We start from the raw sequence: 21867 nt of genomic DNA, 5'->3' as shown, positions 1-21867 counted from the left end.
GTTTTCTCCATGTTGGTCAGGCTGGTCTCGAACTCCTGACCTCATGATCTGCCTCAGCCTCCCAAGTAGCTGGGAGTACAGGCACACGTCACCACACCTGGCTAATTTTTGTAGTTTTAGTAGAGACGGGGTTTCGCAATGTTGGCCAGGCTTGTCTCAAACTCCTGACCTTAGGTGATCTGTCCACCTTGGCCTCCCAAAGTGCCTAAAATACAGGTGTGAGCCACCATGCCTGGCCTGGCACATCAGTTTTATTTTGCAGCTTCAAAGATTTTTTTTTTTTGTCTGTGACTTTTGAAATCGTGCTTATAGATGTGTTTATTATAAATATCTTTCTGTGATCCTAGTTTGTTGAGCTTCTTTATATTTACATCATTTTTTCTTACTTTTAGGATCAGTTTTTATATTTTTACCTCCACAATTTCTGTTTTTTTGAAATCTTAAATATTTTTGTTCTCATCCTCATTTTCCTGATTCTCTGTAGTTGTCTCTGTTCCTATTTTAATCAGTATTATTCAATTTATTATCAATTCTTAAAATTAATGTATATTTTTTTATGGTTTCTTTCTGAAAATTTTATATTTTTGGTGGAATCATATTGCCCTATTTTGTATATATTATAATCTTTGATTGAGATGTGGACATCAAAAAAAGCTACCTGTCAAAGTCTTTATAATGTAGTTTTGTCCTGGCATAGTCTGAAAACAACTATCTTGTCTAATGATTAGGGGAATTTCTCCAATATGTTCTTAGGGTATGTGTTGTCTGAAATTTTGTGTTTATTTTTAATTAAGAGGGTTTACTCATGTTACTTTGTAGGAGTCAGTAATCACTTGCTATGCCTGTTTCCTTTCTGTGGTACTGTGGTCTCTCTGCTGCTGTAACATTTTTCTTTGGTTTCAGCACTCAAACTGTCATTCCAAATTATGCCATGGTTTCTCTCAACACTTTATGTCATAAGAGACAGAAACCAGTGTCAGGAAAAGCCCCTAAAAGCTAGAAATAAAAATGAATGGGCTAGTATTTTACCTTTCTAAAATTTTAAAACAGAAACCAAGAGTTGGCAATTTACCTCTAAAGGCACTCTATTATAATGGGAAGCAGGAAAAGCTGTGTCGGGTAAATTTAATGGATTTCTTTTTTTTCTGTGTGGTTTTTTGCATTGTGCTCACCCAAGACACTGCACACACTTATTAATATAGACGTAATTTGATCTGTATGTTTTTGTTACATATATATGCCTATGAAAGAATTAGGGCCTGTGCAAGAGAATGGCATGAACCCTGGAGGCAGGGCTTGCAGTGAGGCGAGATCACACCACTGCACTTCAGCCTGGGCGACAGAGTGAGACTCATCTCAAATAAATAAATAAATAAATAAAAAGACTTAGGGCCTGTGGTATTTTGCAGTGCTATTTTGTTTATGTAGTTTGTGTAATTTTATAGGTAAGATTTTTAAACTATATTCATTTGAGTCCGGTCAGTGGAGTAATTTATTATTTTTAATTTTTTTTCAGCTATATGTCCTCATTTTGCTCAAGACTTTTGGCCAGAGCAGGGCATGGAAGATTCTTTTCAAAAAGTATTACTGAGAAAATATGAAAAATGTGGACATGAGAATTTACAGTTAAGAAAAAGTTGTAAAAGTGTGGATGAGTGTAAGGTGCACAGAGAAGGTTATAGTAAACTTAACCAGTGTTTCACAACTACCCGGAGCAAAGTATTTCAATGTGGTAAATATTTGAAAGTCTTTCATAAATTTTTAAATTCAAACAGACATACGATAAGCATTACAGAGAAGTCCTACAAATGTAAAGAATGTGAAAAAACCTTTCATTGGTCCTCAACCCTTACTAATCATAAGAAAATTCATACTGAAGATAAACCCTACAAATGTGAAGAATGTGGCAAAGCTTTTAAGCAACTCTCAAGCCTTATTACGCATAAAATAACCTGTGCTGAAGAGAAAATCTACAAGTGTGAAGAGTGTGGCAAAACTTTTAATCAGTCCTCAAATCTGACTACACATACGATAATTCATTCTGGACAGAAACCTTACAAGTGTGAACAATGTGGCAAAGCAAAAGCATTTATTTGCTCCCCAACCCTAACTAGACGTAAGAGGATACACACTGAAGAGAAACTCTACAAATGTGAAGAATGTGGCAAAGCATTTCTATGGTCCTCAACCCTAACTAGACATAAGAGGATACACACTGGAGAGAAACCCTACAAATGTGAAGAATGTGGCAAAGCTTTTAGGCAATCCTCAACCCTTACTAAACATAAGAGGATACACACTGGAGAGGAACCCTACAAATGTGAAGAATGTGGCAAAGCTTTTAGGCAGTCCTTAACCCTTACTAAACATAAGATAATTCATAGTGGAGAGAAACACTACAAATGTAAAGAATGTGGCAAAACTTTTAAGCAATTCTCAACCCTTACTACACATAAAATAATTCATGCTGGAAAGAAATGCTACAAATGTGAAGAATGTGGCAAAGCTTTTAATCAATCCTCAAGTCTTTCTACACATAAGATAATTCATACTGGGGAGAAGTCTTACAAGTGTGAAGAATGTGGCAAAGCATTTATATGGTCCTCAACCCTAACTAGACATAAGAGGATACATACTGGAGAGAAGCCCTGCAAATGTGAAGAATGTGGCAAAGCTTTTAGCCATTCCTCAACCCTTGCTAAACATAAGAGAATTCATACTGGAGAGAAACCCTACAAATGTAAAGAATGTGGTAAAGCTTTTAGCAATTCCTCAACCCTTACTAATCATAAGATAACTCATACTGAAGAGAAACCCTACAAATGTAAAGAATGTGGCAAAGCTTTTAAGCGACTCTCAACCCTTACTAAACATAAAATAATACATGCTGGAGAGAAACTCTACAAATGTGAAGAATGTGGCAAAGCTTTTAATCGATCTTCAAATCTTACTGCACATAAGATAATTCATACTGGAGAGAAACCTTATAAGTGTGAAGAATGTGGCAAAGCATTTATCTGGTCCTCAAGCCTTACTAAACATAAAAGAATTCATACTAGAGAGAAACTCTTCAAATGTAAAGAATGTGACAAAGCATTTATATGGTCTTCAACCCTAACTAGACATAAAAGGATACACACTGGAGAGAAGCCCTACAAATGTGAAGAATGTGGCAAAGCTTTTAACCATTCCTCAACCCTTACTAAACATAAGACAATTCATACTGGAGAGAAACCCTACAAATGTAAAGAATGTGGCAAAGCTTTTAAGATTCCCTCAACCCTTGCTAAACATAAAATAATATATGCTGGAGAGAAACTCTACAAATGTGAAGAATGTGGCAAAGCTTTAAATCAATCCTCTAATCTTACTACACATAAGGTAATTAATACTAAAGAGAAACCTTACGAGAGTGAAGAATGTGGCAAAACATTTGTCTGGTCCTCAACCCTTACTGAACATAAGAGAATTCATACCAGAGAGAAACCCTACAAATGCGAAGAATGTGGCAAAGCATTTAGCCAACCCTCACACCTCACTACACATAAGAGGATGCACACTGGAGAGAAACCCTACAAATGTGAAGAATGTGGCAAAGCTTTTAGCCAATCCTCAACCCTTACTACACATAAGATAATTCATACTGGAGAGAAACCCTACAAATGTGAAGAATGTGGCAAAGCTTTTAGGAAATCTTCAACTCTTACTGAACATAAGATAATTCATACTGGAGAGAAGCCCTACAAATGTGAAGAATGTGGCAAAGCCTTTAGCCAATCCTCAACCCTAACTAGACATAAAAGGATGCACACTGGGGAGAAACCCTACAAATGTGAAGAATGTGGCAAAGCTTTTAATCGATCCTCAAAGCTTACTACACATAAGATAATTCATACTGGAGAGAAACCTTACAAGTGTGAAGAATGTGGCAAAGCATTTATATCATCCTCAACCCTTACTGGACATAAGAGAATTCATACTAGAGAGAAACCCTACAAATGTGAAGAATGTGGCAAAGCATTTAGCCAATCCTCAACCCTAACTAGACATAAAAGGATGCACACTGGAGAGAAACCCTACAAATGTGAAGAATGTGGCAAAGCCTTTAAAGAGTCCTCAGCTCTTACTAAACATAAGATAATTCACACTGGAGAGAAACCCTACAAATGTGAAAAATGTGGCAAAGCCTTTAACCAGTCTTCAATCCTTACTAACCATAAGAAAATTCATACTAGAGAGAAACCCTACACATGTAAAGAATGTGGGAAATCTTTTAACCGGTCCTCAACCTTTACTAAACATAAGGTAATTCATACTGGAGTAAAACTCTACAAATGTGAAGAATGTGGCAAATCCTTTTTCTGGTCCTCAGCCCTAATCAGACATAAGAAAATTCATACTGGACAGCAACCCTACAAACAGGAAAAATTTGGCAAAACCTTTAACCAGTTTTCACACCTTACTACAGATAAGATAACTCGGAGAGAAATCTTACAAGTGTGAATAATGTGGTAAAAAGTCTATAAAAAGTCCTGAATTCTTAACAGACGTAAGATTATTCATACTGGAGAGAAACTCTACAAACCTGAAAGATGTGCCAGTGCTTTTGACAACTCAAACTTTCCTAAACGTCAAGAAAATCATACTGCTGAGAAATCCTAGAAATGTGAAGAATACGACAAAACATCTAAATGATTGTCACACTTGATTGTAGGTAAGATAATTCATACTGGAGAAAACTACCAGTGTGAACAATGTGGCCAAACTTTGAACCAATGCTCACACCTTAATGAACAAGAAAGCATTTATATTTGAGAAAAAGTGTACAAATATAGACAAAGTAAAAATGCCATTAATACCTGCTCACATCTTACTCAAAATCAGAGCGTTCATACTAAATAAAAACATTAGAAGTGTAATTACTGTCAAAAGATCGATCAGAAAATATGTCTTTAAAGTAAGAAGAGTATTCTGAAAAAGCATTACAAATATGAAGAGGCATTATTTATGACCTTTTCTATGGAAAGGTAAGGACATTAAAATGTAAGATGCATGATGAAAACTTAAGTAGAGAGGATCTTTGTGGTTAACTTGTAATATTGAGTGACGCATGAGGTAGGTGTTCAGATTAGTATTCTTCTGCATTATTATGAAAGGAAAACATTCTTAATTTTAGTTAAAATTTAGTATGATTGTATTTTTATGAAATATTGCAGTATATTTTAAAATTATAAATTACATGTGAACTTAACTTTTCAACTCAACATTTTTAACATGTTAAATACTATAGTGAATTCAATGAAGTGTTATTATGCCTCTAACTTTAACCTATTCCACCTTACTCAAGGGTGTAAGTAAAAGATGGTAAAAATATACTGTTTGGTAAGATAAATGGATTGACATCTCTTGTAATCTTTTTTGCCAGTGACTTAATTGCCATTAAGTTAAAGAATATTGTTCCTTTAGGTTAAATTTTTATTTTTATTTTCACATTTAAATGTATTCTTAATTTTTGTGGATACCTAATATGTGTACATATTTATGCCCTATATGGTATATTTTGATACAGGCATACAATATATAACCATTACATTAGACTAAATGCAGTCTCCATTACCTCTAGCATTTATTCTTTGTATTACAAACAATTCAATTCTACAGTTTTAGTTATTTTTAAATGTACAATTAAATTATTGACTACAGGATTATTTTTATGGTCATAATAAAAATTATATACAAACATAAGTAAAATACATACATTTCTGAGTCCCGAATAAATCTTTAAAAATTTTTTAATATATTTTTCTTTGAACATGTGGCCTCTGCCTGCAAGAACATATGGACTGTTAGTATTGATTTAGATTGAGTTAAAAATACACATCTATTAGTCTAAAGATAAATCTTAGGTGTAAATAAATTCTGGAGTGTGTTTGAGTATAAGTTTGAAACTATAGGAGAAAAAAAGCAATACTGGAACAAAATAAATCATTTTAAGAAGGTGTCTAATTTACTAGAAAACAAAAATTCTCAAAAATGCTGAAAGCAAATTTATGCTGTCTGCTTTGTATTGAATTTATTACTGTACAATCTTTTGGTTCAGAATCTCCCCATGCAAATTCTCTGTTTTAACTTGACCGGCACTCATGATGAACCCTAATTTTCTTTTTTGTTTAATAGGTTTTTTTTTTTAATTTTTGTTTTTGTTGTTTGTTTGTTTGTTTTTGAGACAGAGTCTTAATCCATCTCCCAGGCTAGAGTGCAATGGTGCAGTCTGGGCTCACTGCAACCTCTGCCTTTCAGGTTCAAGCAATTCCCCTGCCTCAGCCTCCTGAGTAGCTGAGATTACAGGCACGTGCCACCATGCCCGGCTAATTTTTGTATTTTTAGTAGAAACGGGGTTTCACCATTTTGGTCAGGCTGGTCTCAAATTCCTGACCTCATGATCAACCCGTCTCAGCCTCCCAAAGTGCTGGGATTACAGGCGTGAGCCACCTCGCCTGGGCTAATTTTTGTATTTTTAGTAGAGACAAGGTTTCACCATGTTGGTTAAACTGGTCTCCAAAGCGTGACCTCAGGTGATCACTCACTTCGGCCTCCCAAAGTGCTGGGATTACAGGCATGAGGTACCAGGCCTGGCCTGTGTAATAGTTTATGAAGAATTCATTATGTGAGCCTGTCTGTAATTATAAGAATAATTTTTTTTTAATTTTATTGTTCCATAAGTTACTTATGTACAGGTGGTATTTGGTTAGTTGAGTAAGTTCTTTAGTGGTGATTTGTGAGATCCTGGTGCACCCAAGCAGTATACACTGCACCATATATGTTGTATTTTATCCCTTCCCCTTTCACTCTTCCCCCCAAGTACCCAAAGTCCATTGCATTATTCTTATGCCTTTGCATCCTCATAGCATACCTCCCACATATCAGTGAGAACATATGATATTTGTTTTACCATTAGAATAATAGTCTCCAGTCTTATCCACAACATTGCAAATGCTGTTAATTCATTCCTTTTTATTGTTGAGTAGTATTCCAACATATATATGTGTGTACATGTGTGTATATATATATATACACACATTATACCTACTATATATATATATGTACACACGCATACACATACACAGACACATATGTATGTATCTCACAGATTCTTTACCCACCCGTTAATTCATGGGCATTTCAGTTGGTTCCATGATTTTACAGTTGTGAATTGTGCTGCTAGAAACACGCATGTGCAAGTACCTTTTTCAAATAATGACTTCTTTTTCTCTGGGTAGATACTCAGTAGTGGGATTGCTGGATCAAATGGTAGTTCTACTTTTAGTTGTTTACAGAATCTCCACACTGTTTTCCATATGTATTTATATGTTTTCTATAGTGGCTGTACTAGTTTACATTCCCACCAGCAGCATGGATGTGTTCTCTGATTGCCACATCCACGCCAACATCTACAGTTGTTTGATCTTTTGACTGTGACTATTCTTGCAGGAATAAGGTGGTATCGCATTGTGGATTTGATTTGCATTTCTTTGATCATTAGTGATGTTAACCACTTTTTATATGTTTGTTGGCCATCTTCTTTTGAGGATTTTCTATTCATGTCCTTACCCCACTTTTTGATGGGGTTGTTTTTATTCTCTTTTTTCCTTACTGATTTGGTTGAGTTTGTTTTAGATTCTGGATATTAATCCTTTGTCAGGTGTATAGATTGTGCAGATTTTCTCCCACTGTGTGAGTTGTCTATTTACTCTGCTGACTGTTCCTTTTGCCATGCAAAAAGCTCTTTAGTTTAAATAGGTCCCAGCTATTTATCATTGTTTTTATTGCATTTGCTCTTTGGTTTTTGGTAATGAAATTTTTGCCTAGCCAATGCCTAGAAAGGTTTTTCTGATTTTATCTTCCAGAATTTTTCTTAGGTTTAAGTCCTTAATCCATCTTGAGTTTATTCTTTTATTAGGTGAGAGATGAGGATCCAGTTTCATTCTCCTACATGTGGCTAGCCAGTTATCCCAGAACCATTTGTTGAAAGGGTGTACTTTCCCCACTTTTATGTTTTTGTTTGCTTTTTTGAAAATCACTTGGCTGTAATTATTTGGGTTTATTTCTGGGTTCTCTGTTCCATTGGACTATTGCCAATTTTTATACCAGTACCATGCTCTTTTGGTTACTATGGCCTATATAGTTTGTAATCAGGTAGTGTGGTGCCTCCAGATTTGTTCTTTTTGCTTAGTCTTGCTTTGGCTATGCAGGCTCTTTTTTGGTTCTATATGAATTTTGGTTCTATATGAATTTTAGTATTGTTTTTTCTAACTCTGTCAAGAATTATGGTGGTATTTTGACAGGGATTGTGTTGAATTTATAGATTGCTTTTGGCAGTATGGTCATTTTCACAAATTATTCTACCCATGCTTGAGCATGGGGTGTGTTTCCATTTGTTCGTGTTGTCTATGATTTCTTTCAGCAGTGTTTTGTAATTTTCCTTTTACAGGTCTTTCGACTTCTTCATCAGGTATATTCATTTAATTTTTTTATGCTATTGTAAAAGAGGTTGAGTTCTTGATTTAATTCTCTGTTTGGTTGCTGTTGGTGAATAGAAGAGCTACTGAGTTGTGTACGTTAATCTTGTATCCAGAAACTTTGCTGAATTGTTTTATCAGTTCTAGGAGCTTTCTGGAAGAGTCCTTACGGTTTTCAAGGTAAATGATCATACCATCAGCAAATGGACAGTTTGACTTCCTGTTTACTGATTTGGATGCCCTTTATTTCTTTCTCTTGTCTGATGGCTCTGACTAGGACTTCCATGGCTCTGTTGAAGAAGAGTGGTGAGAGTGGACATCCTTGTCTTGTTCCCATTGTCAAAGGAAATGGTTTCAACTTTTTTCTATTCAGTATTATGTTGGCTGTGGGTTTGTCATAGATAGCTTTTATTTTTACATTAAGCTGTGTCCCTGGTATGCCAACTTTACTGAGAGGTTTAATCATAAAGTGATGCTAAATTTTGTCAAATTTTTTTTCTGCGTCTATTCAGATGAGCATGTGGTTTTTGTTTTCAATTCTATTTATGTGGTATATCACATTTGTTGACTTGTGTGTGTTAAACCATCCCTGCATACCTGGTATGAAATCAGCATGATCATGATGGATTATCTTTTTGACATGTTGTTGGATATGGTTAGCTAGTGTTTTGTTAAGAATATTAGCATCAATATTTATCAAGGATATTGGTCTGTAGTGTTCTTTTTTGGTTGTATCTTTTCCTGGTTTTGGTATTAGGGTGATGCTGACCTCATAGAATGAATTAGGGAGGGGTCCTCCTTTCTCTATCTTGTGGAATAGTGTCAAGAGGATTGGTACTAATTTGAATATCTGGTAGAATTCTGCTGTGAATCCATCTGGTCCTGGACTTTTTTTGTTGGTAATTTTTAAATTAACCACTTTAATCTCACTGCTTGTTATTGGTCTGTTCAGGGTGTCTAATGCTTCCTGATTTAAGCTAGCAGGGTTGTATTTTTCCAGGAATTTTTTCATCTCTTCTAGGTTTTCTAGTTTATGTGTGTAAACGTGTTCATAGTAGCCTTGAATGATTTTTTTGTATTTCAGTGGTGTCAGTTATCATGTCTCCTGTTTCATTTCTCAGTGAGGTTATTTGGATTTTCTCTCTTTTCTTGGTTAATCTTGCTAATGGTCTATCAATTTTATTGATCTTTTCAAATAAGCAGCTTTTTGTTTCATTTACCTTTTGTATTTTTTTGTTTCAATTTTATTTTGTTCTGTTCTGATCTTGGTTATTTTCTTTTTTTCTGTTGGGTTTGGGTTTGGTTTGTTCTTGTTTCTCTAGTTCCTTGAGGTGTAACCTTAGATGGTCCGTTTTTGCTTTCAGACTTTTTTATGTAGGCATTTAGGGCTATGAATTTTCGTCTTAGCATCACCTTAGCTGTATCCCAGAGATTTTGATAGATTGTGTCATTATTGTCACTCAGTTTGAAGAATTTTTTAATTTCTGTATTGATTTTGTTTTTTGCCCCAGTGCTCATTCAGGAGCAGGTTATTTAATTTCCATGAATTTGCGTGATTTTGAAGATTCCTGTGGGAGTTGATTTCCAATTTTATTCCACTGTGGTCTGAGAGAGTGCTTGACATAATTTCAATTTTCTTAAATTTGTTGAGGATCATTTTATGGCCTATCATATGATCTATCTTGGAGAAAGTTCCATGCACTGTTGAGTAGAATGTGTGTTCTGCAGTTGTTGGATAAAATGTTTTGTACGTATCTGTTAAGTCCATTTGTTCCTGGGTATAGTTTAAATCCATTGTTTCTTTGTTGACTTTATGTCTTGATGACCTGTCTAGTGCTGTCAGTGGAGTATCAAAGTTTGCCACTATTATGGTGTTGCTGTCTATCTCGTTTCTTAGGTCTGTTAGTAATTGTTTTATAAATTTGGGTGTTCCAGTGTTAGATGAATACATGTTTAGGATTGTGATGTTTTTCTGTTGGACCAGGCCATTTACCATTACATAATGTCCCTCTTTGTCTCTTTTAATCACTGTTACTTTAAAGTTTGTTTTGTCTGGTATAAGAGTAGATACCCCTGCTTGCTTTTGGTATCCATTTGCATGAAATGCCTTTTTCCACCCCTTTAAGTTTATTTGGGTCCTTATGTGTTATGTTAGCTGAGTGTCCTGAAGAAAGCAGATAGTTGATTGGTGAGTTCTTATTCATTCTGCAGTTCTGTGTCTTTCAAGTGGAGCATTTAGCCCATTTACATTCAATATTAATATTGAAATGTGCGGTAGCATTGCATTCATCATGCTCTTTATTGCCTGCATAGTTTGGTGTTTTGTGGGGTTTTTTTATTTTAATTTTAATTTTTTTTTTTAATTTTTATTTTTCTTGAGACAGAGTCTTGCTCTGTCTTCAAGACTGCAGTGCAAGATTATGTTCTTTGTCTACCACCACCAGGTTGGGTAGGGAAGAATAATTGGGTGCGAGAGGTGCTAGATGTGTCTAGTTCAGACTCTTGTTGGACGGGTCTTGCTGCGGCTGCTGTGAGGGGTGCGGGTGAGATTCCAAGGTCACTAAAGTTTTGTACCTAGGAGGATTATGGATGTCTCTGCTCAGTCATACAGGATGTCAGGGAACTGGGGAAAGCCGGCACTTACAAGCCCGACTTAGCTCCCATGCAAACCAAAGAGTGGGTCTCAATTTCACTTTGCCCCCACAACAGCCCCGAGTCTGTTTCCAGGTGGAGGGCAAGTTGGGCTTGAAAATTGCGTAAGGCTTCCTGCCTCCCAGCTGGGAAAGAACAGTGCTTTAGTTTTTCCCTGCCTGTGAAGTCTGCAAGCCAGATTCTTGCCTCCCCCTGAGTTCTGGCCAGGAGACTTCTTGCCTTGTTCAAATTCTTGCAAAGTTCAGCTAGGGAAGTCTTTCTCCCTTTGGTGTTTTACCTCCTGCTCCTCTGTCTTCCCTCCTGATGGATTCCTGTGGTGCCAGGCAGGAATGGGCTGCTTGGGGATTCAGCAAGCTCCTAGGGCCTCCCTGCTGCCTCCTGCACCCTGTATGGGGGTGTGTGTTCAGAAGAGGAGGGTCTCTTGTTCCCACTTCTGCAGTTGGGGCACTCACAGTATTTGGGGTGTCTCCCGGGTCCTGTAGGAGCAGTTTACCTCCTTCAGAGGGTCTGTTCCTAATGCCTTTAAAGGTACATTCTCAAGCTGAAGGTGGTGATTTGTTCAGATAATCTCACCTGAGAAAGAATTACAGAAGAGAGAAAACATGGTTGATTCTTAGATAAGTGTCCCAGGTCAAAACTGTGTTCACAGTTTCTTCTAGAATTTCATGTATTTAGAATTGCAGTCATTTACATTTCTACTTCTGATGCTTTTGCCTAACAAGATTGTTTCAACTACCTTTTCCCTTTTCTTCTCATGACAGTGAAAGGATCTCTTTAAAATAATTCTTCCCAATTTATCAGAGCCTTTATTCTCTCCATCCAGCCTTCTTATATATCACAAATAATACTCATCTTGAATTTATACCCTGAAATATTGAAAACATTTTCTTTTCTTTCTTTTTTTTTTCCTTTTTTTGAGGTGGAGTTTTGCTCTGTCACCCGTGCTGGAGTGCAATGGCGCGATCTTGGCTCACTGCAACCTCCACCTCTCGGATTCAAGCGATTCTCCTGCCTCAGCCTCCCGAGTAGCTGGGATTACAGGCGTGTACCATCGTGCCCAGCTAATTTTTGTGTTTTTGTAGAGATGGGGTTTCGCCATGTTGGCCAGGCTGGTCTCAAAACTCTTGACCTCAGGGGATCCATCCACATCAGCCTCTCAAAGGACTGGGATTACAGGCTTGAGCCACTGCCCGGCATGAAAGTATTTTCTTTGTTGACAGATCAGCTTGGGCAGGTGGGGATTGCAAGGCTCTTGTATTGGTTCGAACCTTGAGAGCACGCCAACAGACAAGATGAGGCAATGTGGAGAACAGACTGTTTTAATGAGGACCTGGGTGCAGGCGGGCTGAGACCTAAAATGGTCTCAGCCCCAAGTAAGGACAGGGCAGGGGTTTTATAGTCCTCTGTAAACAGGAAGTGTCCCAGTCTGACGCGACTGCTACATAGTACCAGACAACCTCCCTCTCCATCTTAAGGGGGAATGTGTCTCCTGGCCAGATCTCTTCCTGCTTCTACTCTCTTGCTGATGCATGCTGCTGGCACAAGTGGCCTTGCACCTTGGAACTGGGCCTGAGGAGGGAGAAGCTATTCATTCCCTTAAGCTTTCAGACCCCAGGGAGAATCTTTCATTCTTGTCTATTTGGTCATAGAAAAAAGGGACAACTTTCTCGGTAACTACTTCAGGCATGACATAGGAGTGGAATGGGTACCTTCAAAAAATAAAAACTTAATTTTTGGGGTATTTTTGAGAGACAGGTTGATACCCATTGTGTCGTTGTAGCAGGAGCATTGTCTGGATTGTCTGGTGGCTAACTAGTTTCAACAGGAGTTTTAGTGGCTTTTATCATTAGTGGGATTACACGGAAGAGCAACAGCAGGAACGCGGTGATGAAGATTACTGGTCCTACCTGCGTTTTAAATTCTCCTAAATTAGAGAACCACCTTCCTAAAAGGTTTGTTGGGCCCCACCCCTTCTAGGTTCGGACTGGTACATGGGTACTTTTCTGATTTTTGAAGTGACTCCCAGTACTACTTTTCTGTTATCGTCTATGTTAAGACAAAAATTAGCGATATTAAACTTACTACAGACTCCACCTTCTTCTGCTAATAAGTAGTCTAGTGCTAGCCTGTTTTGATAAATAGCCGCATGCATTTGGTTTTGTTGTTCTGTGAACATTTCCAGAGCTGAGGTGGTTTGGTTAGTGATTATCTCTAAAACTGCCTGTAGTCTTAATTATTCTAGTTAACATATATATGGGAGTGCAATAACCCCATGAACTATCCTTAGCTCAAGTGGCAGGACCGTAATATTTGATGATCCATTGTGGAGGCCATTCATCCTGTTGCCATCTTTGGCTTCCTCCTGCCTTTAAGGATCGTGGTTGTTTTTTGTTTGTTTGTTTTAAATTATTATTACATGCAGGGACTCCAAGAGTGTTTCCCACTGTTAATGTTTTGGAGGAGGGAGTAGCCTTGGGGGTGAGCTTGACCCTGGTGTGATGAATCCAGTTGGGGAGTCCTTGGACTCTCACTGCGGTCAACGTGCTGAGTATCACAGTGCAGGGGCCTGCCAACTTCAGTTGTAGGTTTTTGTGAGGGTTGGGTTGGCAGATAAACACATCTGTGCCTGCAAGACAGTTATGTTGAAAGGACAAGGAGATGTTGACAGGGAGGGGCATGGCCTCATTTGCTGCTTCATGAAAGAAAGACTGTGTCTGGATTAAGGAGGGGAGGTAATTCCCTAGTGGCTCAGAATCTGGGAAGAGTGGAGGCCTCAAGACAAAATTTGGCTATTGGGAGAACCAGCCCCCATTATGTCAACGTAGGTTCTTTTCTATTTTCCTGAAGTGTCGGCCGGTCTGAGAAATAAAGAGAAAGAGTACAAAGAGAGAAATTTTACAGCTGGGCCTCTGGGGATGCCATCACATATTGGTAGGACCATCATGGCAACCCCGAGCCACAAAACCAGCAAGTTTTTATTAGGGATTTCAAAAGGGGAGGGGTACGAATAGGGAGTGGGTCACAGAGATCACATGCTTCAAAGGGCAGTAAAAGATCACAAGGCAAAAGGGGAGAGCAGGATCACAAGGCAAGGGCAAAATTGGAATTACTGATGAGGGTCCATGTCCCATTGGGCATGCATTGTCTTGATAAACATTTTAACAGGAAACAGAGTTCACAAGCAGATAACCAGTCTGACTAGAATTCACCAGGCTGGAATTTCCCAATCCAAGCAAGTCTGAGGGCACTGCAGGAGACCAGGGCATATTTCTTCCCTTCTCTCGACCACATAAGACAGACACTCCCAGAGCGGTCGTCTATAGGCCTACCCCTGGGAATACATTCCTTCCCCAGGGTTATCAATTATTAATATTCCTTGCTGGGAAAAGAAATCAGTGATATTTCCCCCATTCACATGTCCTTCCATTGGCTCTCTGTGAGAAGAAAACTATGACTGTATTCTGCCCAACCCCGCAGGCAGTCAGACCTTATGGTTATCTTTCCTTGTCCTCTGAAAATTGCCGTTATTCTGTTCTTTCTCAGGGTGCCCTGATTTCATATTGTTCAACCACCCATGTTTTACAATCAGATCTCATTTGTAAAACACACGTTTTACAAACAATTGTACAGTTAATGCAATCATCACAGGGTCTTGAGGCAACATACATCCTCAGCTTATGAAGATGATACGATTAAGAGATTAAAGACAGGCATAGGAAATTATAAGAGTGTTGATTGGGGAAGTGATAAATGTTCATGAAATCTTCACAATTTATATTCAGAGATTGCAATAAAGACAGGCATAAGAAATTATAAAAGTATTAATTTTGGGAACTAGTAATTGTCCATGAAATCTTCACAATTTATGTTCTTCTGCCACAGCTTCAGCCAGTCCCTGACTTCCTGCAACATTCAGCCAAACATAATTTCAAAGGGACTATAAAGACTGTGCCTTTGGTGTTGTGCAGAATCTCATGAGGGCAAAAGGGAGATTTTTTTGTCCACCACTGGAGGGTTTCTAGAGCCAGCTTGGTGAGTTGGGCTTTAACAACAGAGATAATTTTTTTCAACTTTGCCTGAAGATTGAGAACTGTAGGGTGTGTGGAGAACTCATTTTATAAGTAAGGATATAGAGATACCTTGGGTACTTTGTCTGAGGAAGGCAGGCCCATTATCAGACTGGATGAATGTTGGTAGTCCAAAATGGAGAATTATGTGCATGTTGAGAGTTTGTGTGATGACATTTGCATCTTCTGAAGTTGTTGGGAAAGCTACTCACCTGGAGAAAGTACAGACAAAGGCTAGAAGATTGCAGAGCTGTTTATCGGGCAGCATGTGAGTAAAGTCTACTTGTCAGTCTTGCCTGGGTACCTGGCCCTGGGCTTAGTGAGTGGGAAAAGGTGGTGGCCACAGGCAGCTGTGGGGTGATACTGATTGGCAGATAGAGCAGGACTGGGTAATCTCTCAAACATGGCTGGAAAGGTGAAGACAAGTGAGGATAGGGTGGAGAAGTTGCAGGAGAGGTTTGTAATTGACATGGAAAGAGTTGTGGAGGCTTTGGAGGATAGAGATTGTGAAGAAGAATGAAGCGCCTTTCCTTGACATACAATGTTCCTTGGTTTTGAAGGTTTTGGGCTTGGTAGTCCCCCTTTTCTTCTGGGGAGTAAAAAAGAGAGAACGAAGACAGGCACAGAAAGTGGCCTTGCACAGGTTGTAGGGCTACTTGTTTGGCTTCTCTATCTGCTAGATTTCTGGCTGATATAGGATTGTCTGGCATTTAGTGGCCCCTGCAATAAATGATAGCAGCTTTCTACAGGAGTCTAGTGGCTTGAAGGAGCTTGCTGATGAGAGTCATTTATGACAGGAGTGTTTTTTATTGTTGTTGTTGTTTGTTTGTTTGTTTGTTTGTTTTTTGCAGTTAGGAAACCCTGTTCTTTCCAGATGGATAAATGTGAGTGCACTATGTGGAAAGCATAATGAAAATTTGAATATACGTTGATCTGTTGTCTGACTGCTAGAGTGAGAGCTCGAATGAGGGTGATGAGTTCAGCTTTTTGGGAGGTGGTACCTAGGAAGAGTGGATTAGTTTGAATAGTGTGTGTGGCGGGGGTGACAATATAGCATAGCCAGCATGCCGGCGTCCTTGATGTAGGAAGGAGCTGCCATCTACAAACCAAGTAAAGAAGGCATCTGGAAGGGGTTGCTCTGTTAGGTTTGGAAAAGCTATAAGAAAGGTTTGAACATGTTGACACAGAAGTGTATAGGATCTTGGACAGTGGTAGCTTCAGGTAAGAGCGTGGCCAAGTTTAGACGGGAGCTGGTTAGCATGGTGATGTGTGGAGTTTCTATGAATAGAGCATACAGTTAGAGGAGCCATGGGGGAGAGATGAAACCTAGTACACTGTGGTGAGCTAGCATGTCTTTGACATTATGGGTTGAATAAACTGTTAAGTTGGCTTGGAGAGATAGTTTTAGGCTTTCAAGGGTGAGGACAGCAGCTGCTGCCAATGTTCAGAGGCAGGCAGGCCATCCTAGAACTGTGGCTTCAAGCCATTTAGAGAGGTAGGCAACAACCTGGAGGGTGGGTCTCTTAGACTAGGTTAGAACACCTACTGCAACTCCACACCATTCATCAGTATATAGAGAGAAAGGTTTAGTGGTTCCTTCTGGGCTAGCTGGGTCTAGGTTGGTATACTTTTTCGTGGTGTCAGTTAAACAAGAGAGAAAAAGGGCTGGGTTTTCGTTATGACCTTGGGTGATTTCTGAAAGTTTTTCATAGTTTACCACTTTATGGGCGCCCTTTTTGAGTCCTGCAAGGAGACACACAATCATCTTGTCTCAATGGTGGCATCCAGGGACCACGTCTTGATAATCCCAGTGGGGGTCCTCGTTGGGAACCGCCTCTGCACCAGTAGGCTGTGCAGGAGCCTGGTTATGAATTGTATTGGCATGCACCTGAGCTAGGGTCCATATACGGTCCTGGTCTTCTGCGGAGAGGGTGGCAGAGAGGATAATGTAGAGGTCATGCCAAGTTAGTTCATAACACTGGGTGAGATACTGAAGCTCTCCAATATAAGAGGTAGGGTCTTCTGAAAATGAACTGAGTCTTTTTGTTAATTTGAGAGAGATCAGTGAGGGAGAAGGGAACATGAACTCTAACAGTATGTTCAGTTTCTGCTACTTCCTGAAGGGGGCACTGTAGCACCAGCACTGAAGTAAGGATGAGGCATGGGCCAAAGATGGTGCCTGAGCAAGTATGGATGGGAGAGAAGGAGGAACATGGAAGTGGTTCCTGCTGAGGGTTTGAATGGGGAAGGGGGGTTGAGTTAACAGGCAGGGGAGGATAGGTAGGAGTATAAGGTGGCGGGATGGGTTTACAAGCCTCAGGAGAGGGTGGTGGGGGAGGTTAATGGGTACAGGCAATACTGGAATTGTCATGAGGAGGGGACGATGTAGGAAAAGAAGTGGATACTGCTGACTAGGAATATGGTGGCTGGGAATATGGCCACTGAGAAGATGGGGACTGAGAAGATCGTGGCTGAGAAGATAAAGAAGAGGCTTGGGGGTGAAAGAAGATGGTTGAGAGGAAGAGGTAGGGGCTGAGACGGGTGGATGGCAGTCTGCTGGATCCAAAGAAGAGGTAGGGTTTGGAGGAGGAAGGCGATCAGGGCGGCGAGAATAGAGGAGGAGGATTTGAACAGGTGAGCAAGAACTGCAGAGATTGGGTTGTGATCTGAATGCAAAAAACGCCTGGATATAAGGAATTTCTCCTCATTTTTCCAGCCATCAGTAATAATTGATTAAGTCAGTTAAAATTGTAAAGTCCAGTGTTCCATTTGCGGGCCATTTGGACCCATTATCCAATTCGTATTGTGTCCAGATTGAATTGCAAAACAAGACAAGGCACGGATATCTTGCCCGAAGCCTAAGGTTTGTAGGTTTTTTATGAGGCAGCCTTCAAGGCTGTACTTTGGAATGGAAAACTTGGAATTTCGCATAACAGGGGTTAGACTAGAGAGAACAGGGAAAAGGGTACTGTCCTGGGCAGCTGGAGGGAGACGATAAAAGGAGCGATTGTCACTACTACCTTTTTTGTTCCCAGGACGGGATGGAATGGCTTAGAGGCATCCCCCTAAGACCAGATGATCAGCAAATGCCTGGCACATGCCAGAGCCTTCTTGGACCAACGCTGGATTTTTGGACCGGAGAAACCAAGAGAGGCTGTGTCGATTTTTCCCTGTTAACTGGGCTCGCGGGACACTTACTGGTAGGTGAGATCAGTGACCAAGGGGCATGCACAGAGAGGCGACTGGAGGCTGAGGAGCTTCCTTTGTCCAGCTGCCATACCCAGATGGCCTCCCTCTCCATCTTCGGGGGTATGTGTCTTCCCGCCAATTCTTCCTGCTTCTGCTGTCTTGCTGACTCAATCTGCTGGTGCAGGTGGCTTTGTGCCTTGGGATTAAGCCTGTGGAAGGTGGAGTTATTCATTCCCTTAAGCTTTCGAGAGAATCTTTCAGGGATATAAAACATTCTTATTAGGGTTGCTGCTGGGTCCTCAGATATCAGTGAGGGAGAAAAGTGCACCGTTTAGGTTCCATCTGAATGCTTCATCAGCTCTCTGAAGAACATAATTTTAAAATTCCAACTGGAAAAGAATGGAATTAATAGCCTGGAATAATTTAGAAAGATATGTATGTAAAGGAATTAATTCAAAGAAATGTGCCTTCTAGAATGCTGAAGAGATATTATTTAAATAGACTACTAGAAATTACAAAACATGGGCATCATATGTGGCTTGAACTTTGCATAAAACATGTTTTTCAAGATTAGATTCAGATTATAATTTATGTTTTTTGTCGGGCATGGTGACTCACGTCTGTAATCCCAGCACTTTGGGAGGCCCAGGCGGGTGGATCACGAGGTCAGGAGATTGAGACCATCCTGGCCAATATAGTGAAACCTCGTCTCTACTAAAAATACAAAAAATTAGTCAGGCATGTTGGCGGGCATCAGTAGTCCCAGCTACTCAGGAGGCTGAGGTAGAAGAATGATGTGAACCTGGGAGGCAGAGCTTGCAGTGAGCCAGGATCACGCCACTGCACTCCAGCCTGGGTGACAGAGTGAGAGACTCCATCTTAAAATAAATAAATAAATAAATAAAATAATAATTTATGGTTTTTGGCCAGTAATCTCACAGAAGTCATGTTGCATCCTCCTATATGTATCAGCACCCGATGCCAATCTGTCCAATTCATTTTATTCACTTGGTTAACGTGTTTTCTGAAGGAATTCGTCACTTTAAGATTACTTTCTAAAAACTGTATTATTAACAGGTATTTTGGAGAGATTTTCTGACTAATGTGCATAAACAATCACATTTAATCTGAAAGCTCCCCAGTCATGCCAAGTGTCAGGTTCCAGCCCAAGCTGAGGTCTGACATAAGTCAGTGGGCGAGTGGTGGGTTACTGGAAAAACACTCAAGGAATTGTAGGCAGTTTTGATATGGCTTTATTATCTCTCTGGGCAGAAGCCTGGACATGAGCCATATGTACAGGATCAGCAGTTTTACTCTCTCTCTTCCCCTCCTATCCACCTGTCTGTGTACTCCTTACACAGAGTAGCGGCTCAGAGCCAAGTGTGAGCTTATGTAACTAGGTTACATAATGAGAATTGTGCACCTGCACTCAAACTCACTGAGTCATACTGAGCCAGATGTTTACCTCAGCTTATTCTTGACCACAGCACATCCATTTTTCTTACATCCCTTTTCTTAATAGTTTCTCTTGTCTATATCTTGCTTTGGAAGATGAAGGCTGTCATCTTCATTCACTGCTCATATACATGGGGATAAAACCCAGGTTCTATCACTAGATGTTTTACAAAGTATTTTCCTTAAGTTAGAATCATTTATGTCATTTGTGAGTTTGTTAGCAAATCAGTAACTGAGATCTCGTCCCAGACCTCTTGAATTAGAATCCATATTTTAACAAAATCTGCAGTTCATTGATGTATGCATTAAAATTTGAGAGGTACCTTCTAACTTACTGTGACTTCTCCATGTGAGAACTAGACAGAACTTACTGTGTATAATGTAAATATGGCACTCAAAACTGTATATGCTTGTGTTTATGCCATAAATTTTATGCTGTATTATTTAGAAAACTATAGTACCTACATTGGTTTGTGGATCTTTTTTCATTTTATTTCCTCAGAATACAAAACTACATTAGAGAATCTTTCTCTATTTAACAATATTTTATGGGATAATTCCAGTCTCTCATGTAAAACAGAGGCAGCTCTCGTAACTCTCAAGCACCTAGAGTAAAATTAACAATACTACCCATGGCCATTTGCTAAATATGTGTGGGTGTTTTGGTTTTCTTAGGAAATGTTAACATTCAAGGCTTTGGCCATAGAATTCTCTCAGGAGGAGTGGGTATGTCTGAATCCTGCTCAGTGAAATTTGTATAGAGATGCAAAGTTAGAGAACTACAGAAACCTGGTCTCTTGGTGAGAATAAATATCCCCCAGATTTTCTAATATACCATAAGGCTTCTATTTTCTCCTTCTGTGGAATGATTTTGGGAGGTTTTGCTCTGCATAAATTATTTTTAGATTAATACTTTTAAGAAAAACTTGAAGGTTTATTGGAATAGATAAGAAAATTTTCAAGATGTTTTATATTAACAGGAACCTTCCCCTTTCTTGAGCTAATATGTATCCTTCACTCTAGATTAATGATAATTCTAGAAATTCAGTGGCATTAAACATTGTTGTACAAATGTTAAAATCCAATATCCAGCACTAATTTTAAATTCAATAGTATTGGATAGTACAGCTAAGGACCCAGAAATGTCACATATGTTTTAAATATTCAAAGGTTTCTGTCAGAAAACAGTATTTTGGAATTAAATTTCTAGAATCTTTCATTATATTCTCTCCTCTCTACTGAACATAGTACTAGGTTGGTAACTGGAGAATCCCAGAAAGTCATGCTAATTTTTCTAACAAAACAGACCTTGTTGTCTGTAACTCTGATCTGATCTACTGCTTTGAGCAAATAAAAGCCCTGGAATGTGAAGAGACATGAGACAGTAGTCAAATACTCAGGTAGGTAAGCATGAATGAAGCAGATAACAGAGATGAGGGGTACAACGGTCAAAAAGAATTCCAGACCTTAAAATGTGGTATAGAATGCTTTGCTTCAATAGAAAGGTTTCCTAAAAAGCCATTTTTATTTCTCTAGCTCTCAAATAGGAGCATCTTTTGTCCCATACCCTTAAATTCTCTAAGGACTCTACTTCCTATTTAGTGATTTTCCTTAGAGGGTACTGTGACAGCTAAAGTCCTCTTTATGGCTTATAAGGTACTGTATGATATGCCTGCTCTTCCATTGTTTCGGGGGAATATAAGAATATTTCTGAGTATTTTTGAGGAACTGCATGTTAGATCATTTCTTAAGTGTTCTTTTCCCATCATGTCTGAAATGTGTGAGAGCAGTGGTGATATTAAGATTTGTTTCAGGGCCGGGCGCGGTGGCTCACGCCTGTAATCCCAGCACTTTGGGAGGCCGAGGCAGGCGGATCACGAGGTCAGGAGATCGAGACCATCCTGGCTAACATGGTGAAACCCCGTCTCTACTAAAAATGCAAAAAATTAGCCGGGCGAAGCGGCGGGCGCCTGTAGTCCCAGCTA

The 21867-nt window shown here is 39.3% G+C and overlaps 1 protein-coding gene across 2 annotated transcripts in view; it reads left to right on the top strand.

Annotated features, from left to right (window-relative positions):
* Positions 1-21867, top strand: part of LOC112612054 (zinc finger protein 91-like) — a 55958-nt gene that overhangs the window by 30731 nt on the left and 3360 nt on the right. The window contains exons 4-5 of one of the 2 annotated variants that reach the window (XM_025366099.1): positions 1517-1810; positions 1880-5027. In XM_025366099.1, the coding sequence (XP_025221884.1) occupies positions 1517-1810; positions 1880-4503 (2918 nt within the window). In that variant the 3' untranslated portion in view covers positions 4504-5027. Of the gene's footprint in view, positions 1-1516; positions 5740-21867 lie in introns of those variants that run through there. The other variant, XM_025366098.1, reaches the window with a different exon arrangement.

This window comes from Theropithecus gelada, chromosome 19, assembly GCF_003255815.1.
Source record: "Theropithecus gelada isolate Dixy chromosome 19, Tgel_1.0, whole genome shotgun sequence".
In the NCBI taxonomy this organism is placed as follows: Eukaryota; Metazoa; Chordata; class Mammalia; order Primates; family Cercopithecidae; genus Theropithecus; species Theropithecus gelada.
The sequence above is the reverse complement of the archived record's forward strand: the minus strand, read 5'-3'. Positions and strand labels throughout refer to the sequence as shown.